At 44.1% G+C, this 16,105-nt stretch overlaps 2 protein-coding genes across 8 annotated transcripts in view; one reads left to right on the top strand and one right to left on the bottom strand.

Annotated features, from left to right (window-relative positions):
- The first annotated feature begins 4,853 nt into the window (after positions 1–4,853).
- On the top strand, positions 4,854–7,855 carry umps.L (uridine monophosphate synthetase L homeolog). The gene is made up of 6 exons (NM_001094567.1): positions 4,854–5,020; positions 5,331–5,484; positions 5,562–6,209; positions 6,476–6,651; positions 7,071–7,185; positions 7,296–7,855. Exons 1-6 carry the CDS (start codon positions 4,877–4,879, stop codon positions 7,478–7,480), a joined length of 1,422 nt encoding a protein of 473 aa, NP_001088036.1. The 5' UTR covers positions 4,854–4,876; the 3' UTR covers positions 7,481–7,855.
- A 5,303-nt stretch (positions 7,856–13,158) lies between these two features.
- itgb5.L (integrin subunit beta 5 L homeolog) overlaps positions 13,159–16,105 on the bottom strand; it is a 39,731-nt gene continuing 36,784 nt past the window's right edge. For all 7 annotated transcript variants that reach the window (XM_018234437.2, XM_041575657.1, XM_018234435.2 and 4 more), the window contains 3 exon segments: positions 15,401–15,517; positions 14,358–14,524; positions 13,159–13,975 (listed from right to left, as the gene is read on the bottom strand). In XM_018234437.2, the coding sequence (XP_018089926.1) occupies positions 13,883–13,975; positions 14,358–14,524; positions 15,401–15,517 (377 nt within the window). In that variant the 3' untranslated portion in view covers positions 13,159–13,882.

Genomic DNA, 16,105 nt, shown 5'->3' with positions numbered 1-16,105 from the left:
AGACCCTCCCCCTGCTCCTCCCCCCGCCCCTTCCCTGCACTATCCGCTGCCCGTCCTGCACCAGACACCGACTGTTCTCCTCCAGGCCTCTCCTTCCTTCCTCCGGGTTCCGACCCAGTGCTATTGCTACCGAACCCGGTTGGCATGTCCCAAAGTGACATTAAACGAACAGGCCCGGACAGAGGGGTCAGAGATGACAAAATCGCTTCTGTATTTATTTACCATATCTGTTCAACCTAAACACACAGTGCGACACAGACACACAGTGATACATTGTAACCTTCCCCTTACTTACAGCTTACCTGCCCTATAATACTACACTATAATACCAGTCTTGGACTGGGACACCAGGGGCCCACCCAAAAATGTTTGATAGGGGCCCACCAATTAATCTTAGATCAGGGACCCACTCTTAGTACTATTATTCTTCCTCTCCTCACTCAACCTCTATTCTCCTAGTCTCTTTTCTTTACATACTATAACCTATTATTCCATCTATTTAGCCACTTTGTTCTCATAGAATTAGGAAATGGCCATTAAATAGGCCACATGTCTAGAAGCATAAGGGCCCACTGACACCTGGGCCCACCGGGAGTTTTCCAAGTATCCCCGGCCAGTCCGACACTGTATAATACTATACTCCCCATATAGCGGAGATACGTTGTGTCCATTCACACGAAATGTATTGCACCTCACACACACACACCAGTCATTAGATATCCACACTCACTCCCCTGATGTCCTTCTGGTTAGGAAAGATTTGAGAAAGGTTTCTAATTTTTTTCCTAACCAGAACAACATCAGAGCAGCCTCTTTCTTTCTCCTGACAACTTCCTTGACTACTTGGTGGTCAGAAAATGAGCAGCAGGTGGCGCGATTGTAACAAAATTCATTCATGTTAACGCTACGGGGCATATTTATCAAAGGTTGAAGGTCGAAGTTAAAAAAAACGTAGAACTTTCGAATTCAAAAAGTCCAATCGAATGGAGGTTGAAGTTTTTTTGGGGTCGAAGTGGGCCGAATTTGGACTACTTCGAATCGTACTTCGATTCGAAGTTTTTTAACTTCGACCTTCAATCTCCCAAACTCCCCCAATTGCCTCCATAAAGGTTCTAGGCGGTCCCCCATAGGATAAAACAGCACTTCGGCAGCTTTTAGGTGGCGGATGGTCGAAGTCGAAGTTTTAAAGAGACAGTACTTTAAAAAAATTCGACCTTCGAATTTCGAAGTTTTTTCAAATTAGAATCGAAGTATGTCTATTCCCTAGTCAAAGTACACAAAAAATAGCTCGAAATTCGAAGTTTTGCAATTCGAAACTTCACCTCGACCGTTGATAAATCTGCCCCATCATGTTTCCTTTAATATCTTGGGCTTAAAAAAAATAATGAATGTACAATGCTAAGCAAAAGTGCTTAGAACAGCACCCTCATCGATTTTACATTCACTTATTTTAAAGGTTTACTTATGCTTTAACGCTTCCATGCTGTATAGAATACATGATGGCAGGCAAAGGCTCTAACTGCCAAGAACTTATAAAATACAGTTTTGAAGTTAGAATGTTTCCCTCTCCATCAGCAGCTTTTGACTTTTTTTTACCTACAATTGCTATATTTTGCAGCATGACTCTGATCAGGTATTTGGACCATTAATTATGCTGTCAAATCAGTTATTTTGTTTTTTATTGATGTGCACAATTTTTGTGGTTTTATTGCATTGTTTCCCTTTTAGGAAAGCTACACAGTTTGGTGTAGAAAGATGCAGAAGCATGTAAAACCCATGTTGGATATGTGAGAATGTGCACTTTCCAAACATATATAGTTTTCTGGGGGTCTGTGTACAGTCAGGTAGTCTTATAACAAAACGCTGCACGCTGCGTCTGCATCCGACAGTTGTGTCGCGTTGGATTAACGCTGCGACTTCATCTGACATTTCTATCTCTTACCTTATTTCTGTCGCATGCGTTTTGTCGCAGCGCGTCCGATCGTGCCGAAAACGTCCGTGTAGTGTCCTATACTTATTTGTTACAGCACCACCTAATGTTGGCATAACATAATACAATATATATAATAGTGATACAAAGACTTGACTTATCTGTTACAGTTTCAATTAGAAGTCCATATTTCACATGTAGCCAAAAGTATCCTCATAAAGTCTGTGAAAAAAGAAAGGTATTAAAAACTATGTTAAAAACAGATAAATTACCTATAAACAGGAGACAAATTGTATTCCATGTTTAACCCTTTAGGAGACAAGTTATCCAGTTTTCGGATCCACCATGCCTACTTAAATAACAATTTCTTTACTCCATTGCCACCCCTTCTCATTCTTGGGACAGCATCCACAATCTGGAATTTTAACTATTGTACAGCATGTCCTGTTTCCACAAAATATTTAGCTACAGGCTGATACATTTTATTGCTGATTAGTGTTCCCTGATCCTATCTCTGGCCATATGTGTTGTCTGACCAACATAAACTAAGATACATGGGCATTTTATAGTTTATACTACATACATGGTTATACATGAGTAATGACCAGAGGTAGGAACAGGGATTCCACTTCTAGGGTGGTAAATAACCTCACCTTTTTGTATGTTGCAGCAGCAGTTACACATTCAGCATGGAAAATTTCCCTTCTTTACCTGGCGTAATACTGTATATCTACTTTCCTGGGATTTTTTGTGACAATTTATTATCCGATACTATCCATTATACACAGGCAAATTGTGGTTTTGGTAAAGATCTCTTAGTTTGAGATGGATGAAAGGAAGCAAAGTGGATTAAGGTGTTTTTATCTGTGTGTAACTTGTTACCAGCCATATATACCTTAGTATTAAGGAAGGCAATCTCCTGTGGGTCAATGCAGATAGTAAACTTGATATGTGAGCACACTGAATTAATTTCCCTATAAAATTGTTCTAAGGCCAAACGTGGCCCCTCCCATATCACATGGTTTGAAAGAATGTGTATTTTCCAAAAATATATGGCTTTTTAGGGTAAAATTAACTCATTTTGCTGATTTACACCACATAAAATGCAGTAAATGTGCTGATTTGCAGTTTGATAGTTTGGAGTAGAAAGATATATTTATCCATTTTGGATATGGGTGAATTTATCCTTTCCAAAAATAGATGGCTTTCTGGGGTGAATTAAGTTTTTTTGCAGATTTAGCCCACATAAAATGCAGCTGATTTTGCAGAGGCTGAAATAATTGATCACGAGGAATGATCATTCTGGTGCACAAATAAGATTCTGAGATGAGCAAGGTTTGCCTTAATACCAGTGTCCACAAAATGGCTCCTGCCTGCTTGCTATAATTATGAATTCCCAGACTGAAGGAAACAAGATTCAAATAATTTATATAGTGTAATTAAAGTTCATTTTGCTTGACTAAAGTGATAAAATAGGATTTTGAATTTTTTTTTGGATGACAGATGCCCTTTAAACAGGTCCGGACTGAGATTCACAATAGGCCCTGGCATTTCAGGTACACAGAGGCCCAAACAGCCCCCACCAGCCCACTAAATACTGACTTTCTATGGCACCTTATAGCAGCCTCGACCCACACATCACTACTGCCTACACACCAATATTACAACTAAAAAAAAATACACTTGCTGGTTCAGGAATGAAATTTGATATTGTAGAGTGAATGATATAATTTGCAGTGTAAACAGTTTAATTTAGAAATAAAAACTACATCATAAAAATCATGACAGAATCCCTTTAATGACTGTACATTTGTAGCTGTTCAACTCCAGAGTGTAGGTTTGTTCATAAGTTTATCAAATTTTATCAAATAATATGAACACAAAGCAGTGTGACAGGGGTAGGGAGGTGGGTATAGTTCAAATTTATGACAAACTCCACTGCCTCTCAATGAAGTAACGGACATACCTCCCAACTGTCCCGTTTTTCGCGGGACAGTCCTGATTTTGACAGCTTAACCCACAGTCTCAGATTGTTAGTGAAATGTCCAAAGTTTCTCTTTGATCTCTTGCACCCAGAAAAAGATACAATGTTTCTGAAATGTAATTAAATAAAAGGCTTTTGGCAGAGGGTCCAGGATACCCTGCAGGTGCACTTAGTGATTTGTCACAATTAAAGATAAGCAAAGATACAATTGTAACTATTTAAAATAAGCAGGTCTCTTGGGGAAACTGTGCAGCTTAAAGGGCAACTTCACTTTCATTAGCAAAACTGTAACAACCTGACCAAAACCCCCCCCAGAAATGTGTTCAGACTTTTGTAAAATGTATGTGGTATTTAGGGGTGTGGCCATACATGGGTTTAGGGTTGCCACCTGGACGAATGATGGTTGATCCCAATGTTATTAATAGGGAAAAAAGATAAATATATAGGAAGGCCGGTATTTGTTTCTAGAAAAGGTGACAACCCTACAGGGTCATGATCATAATATATTTTGGTCCCTGTTTCTGTTTTTCAAATGTTGGGAGGTATTTATATTACAAAAAAAATATTACAAAAAGGGCACAAGTGGAACTACTTATAATAGAGTGAATTCAGCTGTTTATATAAGGATCCATTTATTGATTAGTTATTTGCCCCCACAGCAAGATCATTGAGCCCCTAAACTCTGGGAACAATACATTTTCCCAGAGGCCCCCCTTATACTTACAGTACTGAACTGAATTTAATTTAAATTTTAATCAGCACAGCCTACTGTATACATCAACCAGACCCAGTGAGCCTCTATCATACACGTATATACATTTCCTTTCATCACCCTTACTGGCCAATAAATAGAGGCGCTGAAATCCTTTTAGTCGCAAAATGATGACGTTGCGCCCTTTCATAGGCGATGCGATCTGTGACCTCAGTACCGCGCGCCGTCGCTTCACGTGTTTGGTGCAGAGATGGAGTCTCTCCGGAACTTGGCCGAGCGGTTGCATGACGTCCAGGCACTGAAGTTCGGTAGTTACGTGCTCAAGAGCGGGGTCACCTCTCCAGTTTATTTCGATCTTAGGATGATAGTGTCGCACCCGTCTCTGCTCAACCAGGTACCGGGATTGGGGCATCTGCCCTCGCTTCATCCCTTAAATACTCTCATGTTACCCCTGCCGATTTATTTGCCTCAGCTCCGCTAACCCAACCCTCCTGTCTTTGTTAATCTCCCCATTCATTCCATATCTACCCTCTGCCCCCTCCTCAAGGCTTGTGACTGACATTTCTACTTTGAACTTTATTATCTGCCCCATCCCTCTTCATTGGAGATTTTTCCATGATCCCAGGGCGAGTCAATGATTGTTAAGGGACACTAGATTCCTGCAGTTTCAGAGATTATTTCCGCTTCTCTTTGCCCTTCTGTAGGTGGCAGATGTGCTTTATCAGAGAGCCCATAATGGCAGGGTGTCCTTTGATGCGGTGTGTGGGGTGCCATACACAGCCCTGCCAATTGCCACCATCATCTGCTCCCAGCACCAGCTGCCCATGCTGATCCGGCGTAAAGAAGCCAAAGATTATGGTGGGTATGGGCTCGGGTCTTTGGGAGGATGGGAATGGGGATTCCATGCTCTCATTACCTAATTGTTCTCTTGGCAGGTACAAAACGGCAGGTGGAGGGCACCATCACTCCGGGGGAGACATGTCTGATCATAGAGGATGTAGTGACCAGTGGATCAAGCATCCTGGAGACGGCAGAGGTGCTGCAAAGGGAGGGGCTGCGTGTGACAGATGCCATTGTACTTGTGGACAGGGAGCAGGGCGGTAAGGAGAGATTGGCACAATGTGGCATCCAACTTCACTCAGTCTTCACGTTGTCACAACTGATGGATATACTACGCTCAGTGGGGGCTGTTGGTTCAGAAACCGTCAGCAATGTCGAACAATTCATCCAGGAAAACCAAGTGTGGGCACCGGCACCAGATCCAATCCCCATCTCGGACTTTCCTCAAAGGGCCCATGCTCCAGGAGTCCATCCAGTTGCATCGCGTCTCTTCGATATTATGGCACGGAAAGAGACCAACCTGTGTCTGTCTGCTGATGTCACGGACGCCTTTGAGCTGCTCCAATTGGCTGCAGATTTGGGCCCCTCCATTTGCATGTTAAAGACCCACATAGACATCCTGAGGGATTTCACCCCCAAAGTGGCATCAGAGCTACGTGTGTTGGCAGAGCAGCACCAGTTCCTTCTGTTTGAGGATCGGAAGTTTGCCGATATAGGCACCACAGTCAAACATCAGTATGAAGGTAGGGTCAGTAATTTGCTCACACTGCCTGTCTAAACAGCACATGTTATTCCTGGGGTCTGCCTTCTACTCCATGCAAAGCTTTGCTGGGCAACTGCTTTAGTGTGTAATGACACTGAACTAGTCGGGATCTGCCTCTGGGCAGAGCAGGGAGAAACCAAAACTGCACCAAGTTATGGAGCTCTGGGAACTTTAGGGGAAATATGGCTAGGGTGCACAACATGCCAGTAGAATGTTTTAACTGAGCTTTTTCATCTGTCCTCCCAGGTGGCATCTATAGAATCTCTTCATGGTCTGATGTGGTGAATGCTCATGTTGTGCCTGGCCCTGGAGTGGTAAAGGGGCTGCAGCAAGTGGGGGGTCCCTTAAACAGAGGCTGCCTGCTAATAGCAGAGATGAGTTCTGAGGGGACCCTGGCTACAGGGGATTACACCAAAGCCGCTGTAAGTGTCAAGTCATGGGGAGGGTAGGGGGGTGTTTGGGAAACATATGGAGTATGGTTACAGTGCAGTAGCTGTCTGTAGGGGGCTCATTGTGGATCATGGACATTCATTGGAATTAAACTTCCCAACTCCTCATCCATTAAGTGTCTAAACGGGCTCTCGTAACCACACTGACACTTAATGTATTATTAATCCACTGAAGCCCCTCCCACCTGGTAAACTACAGGAAAAAGCCAAGCTGCAGTCAGTCAGACCATTAGAATTTTGACAGCTCACATGTGAACTACTTAAGAGCAATTTGTATTTGTGCTGCTGGTTTGTAGCATTGACACTGTGGCGGCAGTGCTGGGGGTGATAGCCGCTTCATCATTGGATGGAAAGGCCCAGTGCCCTAATTATTTCTGGTTTCCTGTTCTCAGGTGCAGATGGCAGAGCAACACCGGGATTTTGTCATTGGTTTTATATCTGGCCGCAGAGTTGTCAAAGACCCAGCAATGGTGCATTTGACCCCAGGAGTGCAGATTCAAGCAGGGGGTAAGTATATGTACAAGGCACATGGGTGCTGTCTGTAATTGCCCCAGGGGACTTGTCCCTTTTCATCAGCTGTGAGGCTCATTTATTTCCTTTTACTTACCCTTGCACAGGAGATGACCTTGGCCAGCAATACCAGACTCCTTATGAGGTCATTGTGAATAAAGGTTCTGACATCATCATAGTAGGGCGGGGCATCTTGTCAGCTGCCAATCGGCTTGAGGCGGCAGAGATGTACAGGAAAGCTGGCTGGGAGGCATATCTCACTGCCATGGGGAATGTGAAGGTGGAGAAATGATGTTCAGAAAGAGCAGCTGCCAGACTCTCCCCGTGCTTCGGCCTGCATGGCTGATGGAGAACAAAACGGATAACTCATTAAAGGATTAAATGGCCGTCTAGTACATTCCCTAGGGTATTGTAGTGCATAGACTCTGATCCCACACCCAGCTGTTAAGTTTGAATAAATCTACATCGTATTGGTTCAGTTGCAGAGGGTACTCTTCTAGATCTGAACTGCTGTGTAACTGTCCCAGAAGTGGGTCCAGCTCTGCTCTAGGCTGTGGGACTGGGACAGCAATGGATTTCAGCTTCTTCACATTTCAAACCAATGCTTCTGTTATTCTTTCAATGGTTCCACCTCCTCAGTATCCACAATAAATTTTCTGTATCTGTCTCATGGCCTGTTATTCAGCTTTAGCCTATGGGTTGGTGCCTGCTAGGCAGCAACATGTTTGTGTCACCTCTTATTTTTCTTGTTTGTGTTTGTGTCCAATAACTAGTAATGCACATGCTGAGGCTGTGATTCTGATAGGTCACAGTCTAGAGCAGTGGCACTTTAATGTCCAGTGTTTGGTTAGGTCCCCCTTTGACAAAGTTACAGATATGGTTAAACATTGCGGGTGCCACCATTCAACCAGTGCCATATATAAATGCTGTGTGCAATTCTTTGGATTATAATTGCCATGTCAGCTTCTCAAGACTGTTACTATAGTCATTCTGTAGACCATGGTCATCTTTATGACATCAGTGTTTCTTTGGTTCTATTTCAGGAAAGAAGTTTCTACCAACGATTTCTGCAGTTACATTATGGCCTTTATTCTGTATAGATTGCATTCCATTTAGTGTAGTTAGCCTCCTACTTGTGTGCTTAAATTAAAGGGAACTATCGTGAAAATGAACATTTAATATAAGCTTCATCATACTTATAGGGAGAGTGAAGATAAACTTGATTATTTCCGAAATGATGCAGATTTTTTTTTTAATTGATTATATTTAGAAAGTTTCTTATTTCAGTATGCTGAAGCTTATATAAAATTTTCACAATAGATCCCATTTAATTTTTTTTGAAAGTATCTTTTTATTTGAGTTTTCAACAGAAAAAAAAGGGGGGGAACAGAAAGTAAAAGGGAGAAAAAACAGATCCCATTTAATCTAATCACAGAATTAGGAGGCTAAACTACACTGAATGGAGTGCAATCTATACAAAATAAAGGCCACAATGTAACTGCAGAAATCGTTGGTAGAAACTTCTTTCCTCAAATAGAACCAAAGATTTACCTTAAAGACCATATCCCTGCCAATCCTAAGTGGAGCAATCCTAGGGAGGGCCGCTTCTGCCATGAGGCAAGGTGAATCCCTTGCCTCAGGCGGCAGCGAGCGGCCAGTTACAAGGGGCGGCAAAAAGCTGCCTCTTGTAACTTTAAGAGCCGAACTTCCGGGTTTCAACCCGGAAATTCGGCTCCGCTAGAGCAAAGAGCGCTATTGCACTCAATGCACTAGCGATACTGCCCCCTGAAACCCGCTCCGACGCTAATTTTTAAACGTGGAGCGGGAGAGGAGGGGGGCGGCATCTGGGCTGCTGCCTCAGGCGGCAGCAGCCCCAGAATCGGCGCTGATCCTAGGTAACCTGGCTGGCCACCTCGCTTGGAGGGGGATGCGAGAGCAAGAGTCTTCGGACTATGGATAAGTAGAAGCCTCTTCAAGAGGTACTTGCTCAGCGAAATCCTCCCCCATTGTTGTCCACTAGGCAGATACTTATCCCACTCACAAACCCTGAACCGCTCTAGGACCTCTCAGATGTGCCTAAGATAGCGTTAATGGTGCTGCAGCCCTGCAGAATAAGGGTCTTTTCCAGAAAAGAAGTCATACTGGCCTGGGAGAACCCCTTCCCCTTCAGGAGTTCTTACGAATAAGAATAACAGGGACTGTAGTATGTACCCCAGCTTCATTTTACAACCCAAGTGGGGACTTGCAGGAAAACACTTTGCTGTGGTTTTGGTAAAGGTTAGATGAGTGATGCTTCCCTTAATCCCTCTCCAAAGCCAGGGAAGAGTACCTGTCCTACTGATTCATCTTCATTAGAGAGCAGACCCTGGCAATTTCCCCACCTTGTCCACCATAAGATATCTGTTTAACTTCCTCCTGAGGGCTTTTATCAGTTTGAATTTTTTGGAAGGCCTCTATAGAGTCCTGCTGCTCTCTTTTTCACCATCTCCCACTACTCAGTGTTGCCAAGACCTAACAAGGATTCTTGACTCTGAAAGAACTTCCCAAAGGACTGATTTACAGCTTCCTCAGGAGTGCCTAATTCAGGTGGCAATGAACTCTTCCCCTCTTGGGAACTCTGAAATATTCAAGGACAACCCCAGCTTACAGTGATTGAAAAACTCCACAGTTTCACAGCTGTTAGTCCTACTTAATAAAACTTCCTTATAACGTCTACATACTCCTTCAAGAAAAGACCTTACTGGTAATAAAAAGGGCTGCAACTCCATCGTAGGTCGCACGAGACCAGTAGAAAGGAACACGTGTCCATTCCTTTTTGGCTCAATGGAGCACCTATAAATGACATAGTCTGGTCTCTTCCTAAAATAAAATCTCTGCCTCAACTTGGAAGAGCAAAAAGAGGGCCACCTTCCTTGGGCCTTAACATTTGTGGCCTTAATGCTCACTACATATAGTGGGAGGGGGAACAGCCATTTATAATGTTATTAAGATGCCGAGGCTTCCACCCCACTTTTCACCTTCCTATCATCATCAGAGCATTCCCTCTTTGCAGAGAGACCGCATGGAAGCATATCTGCTTAAACCAGATGGATTTCCTCAAGCTCAGAAGAAGAGCATTGCAAGAACTTGCCAACTGCCTACTTGATCTCCTCTCTTCCTCTTCAAATTCTGCTCCCTCCAAATCTTCCCTCTCAGTGCAAGATAATGGAGCAAGTCTGTTTGCAGATAGGGGAATTGGGCTACCCCTTTCCTCAGTCTGAACACCCGCTGCACTTTCTTTTCTTTCTATAATTCCTCCCATTCCTTCTTTTTGGCAAATTAACTTTCCGGGGTTCATCTGCTTTAATCCAATCCTGTAATCTAGTATTTGCTATGGCCATTGGCATGCTTGGTAGCTCAAAAGGGGGGGTGGCTTAACCACTTCTTGTGAGATTTTTATCCCACCGCCAGTTCAAGTGATACAGTAAAATCTATTAGGGGAAAAGTAGTTGCCATCCCACAGCATGATTGCCATCCTTAGCCTGATATACATAAAATATACAGAATGGAACCTGTATTAGGTAACCATGTGGTTCTAGATATATATCACCTCTCAGAGGCAGTTAATTACCCCACTATAAAAGGGCTAGTATAATTATAGTCCATGTGCTTGCATTATCTGGATTAAAGGCTTGTGTAGGAGAATAATGGGTGGGTTTCCTGCAAGCAAAAGCAGGCTGCATGGGTTGGCTCTGCTTTTAGCAGAATTCTACTTAAACCACTAAATTCCAGGAAAGCTGCTGGTGAGACAGATATGGAGATTAGTGTGGAAACTCTGCACTCACAGGGTTAAAGCCACTGTTCTGCTCAAGGGCTGAATCTGAGATCTATCAGTCAGTACATTCTAAACCTGTCTTGAAGGAGACAAAGAGCCGTCCACATAACTTCATTCCACCAGGGGGCGCTCCTGTTACACATTCATGATACTATTATTTAGCACCATGGATTTTTCCATCTGTATAATAATTAGAGGATATTGGCAGTGAACAACTGCTGATGTCATGAGAACTAAAAGAAACACATTATGTAAATTTCTGGGAGTTGTATGGGTCGGTTGTCCCTGTATGTGGGCATTCCCAGTAATTCATTGATACTCGGTATAACTACACATTTTGGATATTGACTAGTTGTGAAAACATTTTTGTTATGATAAGGGACAGTTCCTGGACAGCCCGCATGTACACGTCTGAAACGTCTCACTAGGAATGCCGCAGAAGGTTTATTGTATAGAACATGCGCCCATGTGCCCAGACACAACTCCAGCTGCTGCTTCCTTCCCTCTGGGGTAAGAGGGAGACGCCCTGCATCTGGCCCAGGTTGCGCGTCATTAGAATGAGCAGACATTGGGTGGCTCCTGGCACACAGGGTTAAGGGGCAGAGATGCTCATAAACAAGTTTCCTTTGTGAGAAGAGAAATTAAGGGGAAGCTCAGTGTTATATGCTGCTCTGGGGTTGGGAGTTGATGTTGCTCTTACAGTGACTGAGAGGGTCCTGGCTTGGTGCAGAATAATGGTAAATATTCCAAATAAATAGAAAATATTAAACCCAAATGACTGACAGATAATGATCACAGCAAGATTGGCCTTTTAAGGGGCACTTACCGTCGCTTAATAGGGAACAAATTGCTTGTACCCCCCACCAACTAACAGGAGCTAACAGGCATCAGGGACATTATTGTGGGGGCCTAGTTGAAGCAGGAGGCCCAAACTACTGCAAAAAGGAAAAGCTTCCCACCGAAGGGGCAGACTGGGTGTGTGGGGGCAACACAGTTTTGTTATGGCAACCCTAGGGGACATTTCAGGGAGTGTAGGGACATGGAACTTGATGTGGCTGGTAGGTCCCGAACTAGGGGTTGGCAGAAGAGACACATGCCTAGGGCACAAAGCTTGGGGGACACCAGGCATGTACCTACTCTGTCACCTACTCCTTGTCCGGGCCAATGTTCCCTCACTGAAAAGTGCCAAGTGAGTTCCGCACGGAACACACTGACTCGCGCTCGTTTGCGGCACGCATGGAGGTGCAGCATGATGTGGCTGGCCTGGCATTGAATAAAGGGTTAATCATTGAGTGGCAGCTGGTTACAAAAGGGAAATGATAACTGGTTCCATGTTCTCACCTCTTGTCAAGTTAAATCAGGGATTTGGGGAGGTCGCAGAGTAATTGAGGGGCAGTTAGTTTGTAGAGCAGATAGCTTAGGGGGATTTGAACTGATGCAAACAAGAGTGCAGTTGCACACCAGTCCCTAGGAGATGCTTGGCAATATGGCAGTCAGTGGAATTGAAACATTCCATGTACTTGGTCTGAATGAGAGAAACTAACTGCAAATGAGTGAGTTATTCATTGGTACTTACATCCACACCCTGCCCCATATACACGCAGTGTTATCAATGTCTCTATGTATTAGATCAGTGATCCCCAACCAGTGAACTCCAAGCAGGTGCTTTTTCTTCAATTAGGTTAGGGGGGGAATATCTGAATCAAAATAGTAACAGTATTACTAATACTTCTTATTACCACTAGGGGGAGCATGCAGTGAACAGAGGAAAACAACTAAAATCTGCCAGCATTGCTGCAAAGACTGCAGATGACAAAGAAGCCTTTGAGCAGGTTTATTCTACCCCCCCCCCCTATAGATAAACTACTATCCAGGGTAGCCTTGAACATTCCCATATCAGCCAATGCAATCTGATTTGATGTGGGCAGAGTGATCTGATCCTAGAGCTTTAAGCAATCCCCACCCCAAGAGAGCAACTGTCAGGGAATTCATATGGAAGCTGTGATTCCAATGGTGTTTGTACCAATTAGTAATTTGTCACCCACACAAAGAGCATAATTGGGTGCAGCGTAGAGGGTACCCTGCTGTGCCAATATGTTTAGAATAATGAGGAAGTCCTTCCCCTTTAACTGGGCCTCTGAGCAAGAGACAAAAACAAGGATTTCTGTTCTTTATTAATTTAAGGTTATTACAAAAATGTCAAAAAGTCCAAATATTATCTTATAAAACAACAACCCTCCAAACATGACAGTCCAGGGCAGTTACCCCTGATATTACCCCAGGAGGTTAAACCTCAGGGTCAGTAATGGGCTAAACATACCTATGGGATCTGGAGTCGCACTCACACTGGAATTAGTTAAAAATCTCTAATATAAAATCTAAAGGAAATTTTGGGCACAAATCCACAAAATTCAGCAAATTTTTATAGAAAATTTTATCTTATTTATAAAAATTCTTCAACAAGTAAGACATGATTGCACAGAAATTCTGCTCCTTTCCAAACTCTGATACTGATACTGTACCTACCCCACTCCCAAAGCAGGGCTTAAAACAACAGTTTGCCGACAATAACCCCCCCCCCCCCCGCACATTTCTCTCCATAAGGCTTTCAGGGGAAAGTAGAAGATCTCTGGATCAGACTTGATTGTGTACATTGTCCAGTCATTAGTGGTACCGGCTGGTTAAACAGTAGGAATCCTGGCTGGAGTCTATGACTTGGCTGTTGTGCCAGGACAGTGCAGAAGTGCCAGCGGGGAGCCCATATATGTGCAAATTTCTGATCACCCCAACTGGCTCAGAGCTTTTCTATGGGTTTTATCATAAGCTGGGCCCCGCCAGACTCCCAGGTTGTCAGTGCCTTGCTCCATTTCAGCCCAGTCCCTATGTGGTACCATTATAGGACTTGCTCAGCATGTTGTACATCTCATCTACGTTGTGCGTGGACACTGCCGGCCTGTACAGAGGGTTCGATGCCTGGAGAAAGAAGCAAAGCATCAATAATACTCTTTATGGGAGTTGCATTCATGTGCTTGTGGGCAGGGGCTGTACAGGGCTCCTAGTGGTTAAAAACTGTTTAGTTCCCCTTTAAAGTTTAGATTCTTCCTGATATTTGGCCAGATCTTTTGGTTCGGATTCAGTTCTGAGGTAAATGCAGAGACAATGGATCTGTTGGATCCCGATGTGCAACTGATAATCACTGGCTCTGTGCAGGGAGGGATCCATTCCAATGGCCTATAAAACCTTTATTCTGTACAATGTAGAACCCAACATATTCCTACCATGGAGGATCATCAATGGGAAAATAGTTATATCTGCCGGTGCTACCACAAATATAAAGACATGCCTCTTATCTTACCATCTCATATCGGGCCCTCGAGCGATCACTTTGAAATCTAGAGAATTCACGCCGGTCATGAATGGTAACGAGCAGCTTCCAGACTGCCAGCAGTACGATGCCTATTAGCAGTATGCTGCCCACCACCGCCAGCAGTACAGTGAGGGTATCGGGGGCACTGGCACACTCTGTAGAGGGACAATTACATGGCATGTTGGGTAAATCATGGAAAATAGTCCAGAAAGCAAATATATCAGGCAACATGGCGCACACTTAAGAGAGACAGAAATGTAATCGGCAGTAAGGGAAGATAAGAAAGGCTGGGGCCCCAGTCTAAAGGAATAGTATGTAATTTGAGGTGTTAACCTTGCATCCCTCCAGCTGATCCGATATCTGTTAAAAATCCTCTTTTTTAATTTTATCTACATTTTCCCTCCTAAGGGGTCCCTGTGATGGGGGCTAAGAGGAAATTGACCCAACCCTACGAATAGCTCAGCCATTGGTTATTGGAGGTAGATCAGCATCTTCACAATAAGGGTAATGGTTGACGGGGGAGGTTTGTCACCAGCAATAAGTTTGCTTGTCACCAGGAATTCCTGTATTACATGCGGGGGGGGGGGGGATGAAGGGGCAAGTCCTTTCATACCACACTCCCAAATTCCAGCATTAAGTAACAATGCACAGGCCCCCAATCTGACTCTTCCCTGCCCCTTGACCCATAAGGCTTCACTCTGAGCCCAGTATTGGGTGGGAATTTTGGGTTCCTTACATACTGGGGCTCAGGGTAAGCTGCCTCCCCACAGCAGCTGAATAAAAGGAATCACTGTCAGTTTGCTCTACATATTACAGTACATAGGACCATGGCTGCCTGTGCCATTATCAACATTTGGTGAGGATTTAAGCCATGTACCAAACCTGTGCACTGTATCCTGTAACCACCATTCCCCCCTAAATATGTCCATAGTTGTGATACATAGGCTGCTGCTTTCCTGTCAGACCCAGACCACACAAAGGGGTAATAGAGGAGACACACCATCCCAAAGCAAAACCCATTGCCCACTCACCTGGCTCCTTTAGGACCCTCAGGACTGATCTGCCACTCTCCTCCGAGTAAGTGAATCGCATGACACAGTCGCTTTCTGTCTTGTAAATACATACGGCTGCCTCCGGATTGTCAGTGTCTGGGACAACAACACATGCAGAGAATTAGCCTATTAACTCAGTATCACCCAGCTACCCAGTATCTCACAGTCACCCCCAGTATCTCCTAATCACACCAGTATTACCCAGTTTCTCCCAGTTACCCCACTATCTCACAGTCACACCACCATAATTGAAATTGCCTGTGGTAAAACCAACGCATTGCTTTGTTCTTCTGAACCCGCCTTGGGAGAAAACTTCAGGCAACTTCGTGATATGTTGGTTTTACCTCCAGAGATTCCAGTTATTTCCAAAGGAGATACATTTTGATAGATTTGTCTCCTGTAGTCGTGCACAAATAATCGTTGGCAACAAATCTCCCCATCGGCCACTGCCCTAACAGGGAACTCTTATCCTCCTTTCTCTCATTCTACCTCCTTTCCTATTCTCCCCAAACTGATTGGCCTACTCTCCCCCATCCTCCCTCTTCTTTCCCCTTTGCATCACCTCCTAGTGGGCCAGTCCAACCCTGGTTCTGCTCTGACAACCAGTGGGCTCATATAACAATTACAGGGCACATCTAACCGGTATCTGCCTATAATACTCAGTGCTGTGGGAGGGAGCTAAGC

This window comes from Xenopus laevis, chromosome 9_10L (assembly GCF_017654675.1).
Source record: "Xenopus laevis strain J_2021 chromosome 9_10L, Xenopus_laevis_v10.1, whole genome shotgun sequence".
In the NCBI taxonomy this organism is placed as follows: domain Eukaryota; kingdom Metazoa; phylum Chordata; class Amphibia; order Anura; family Pipidae; genus Xenopus; species Xenopus laevis.
Note: the sequence above shows the minus strand (reverse complement) of the source record. Positions and strands in the feature narration are given on the sequence as shown.

Coding starts and splice junctions, on each gene's coding strand:
- umps.L (NM_001094567.1), top strand. CDS start 4,877: ATGGAGTCTCTCCGGAACTTGGCCGAGCGGTTGCATGACGTCCAGGCA. Junction 5,021..5,330: donor ACCCGTCTCTGCTCAACCAG/GTACCGGGATTG, acceptor GCCCTTCTGTAG/GTGGCAGATGTGCTTTATCA. Junction 6,652..7,070: donor GGGATTACACCAAAGCCGCT/GTAAGTGTCAAG, acceptor TCCTGTTCTCAG/GTGCAGATGGCAGAGCAACA.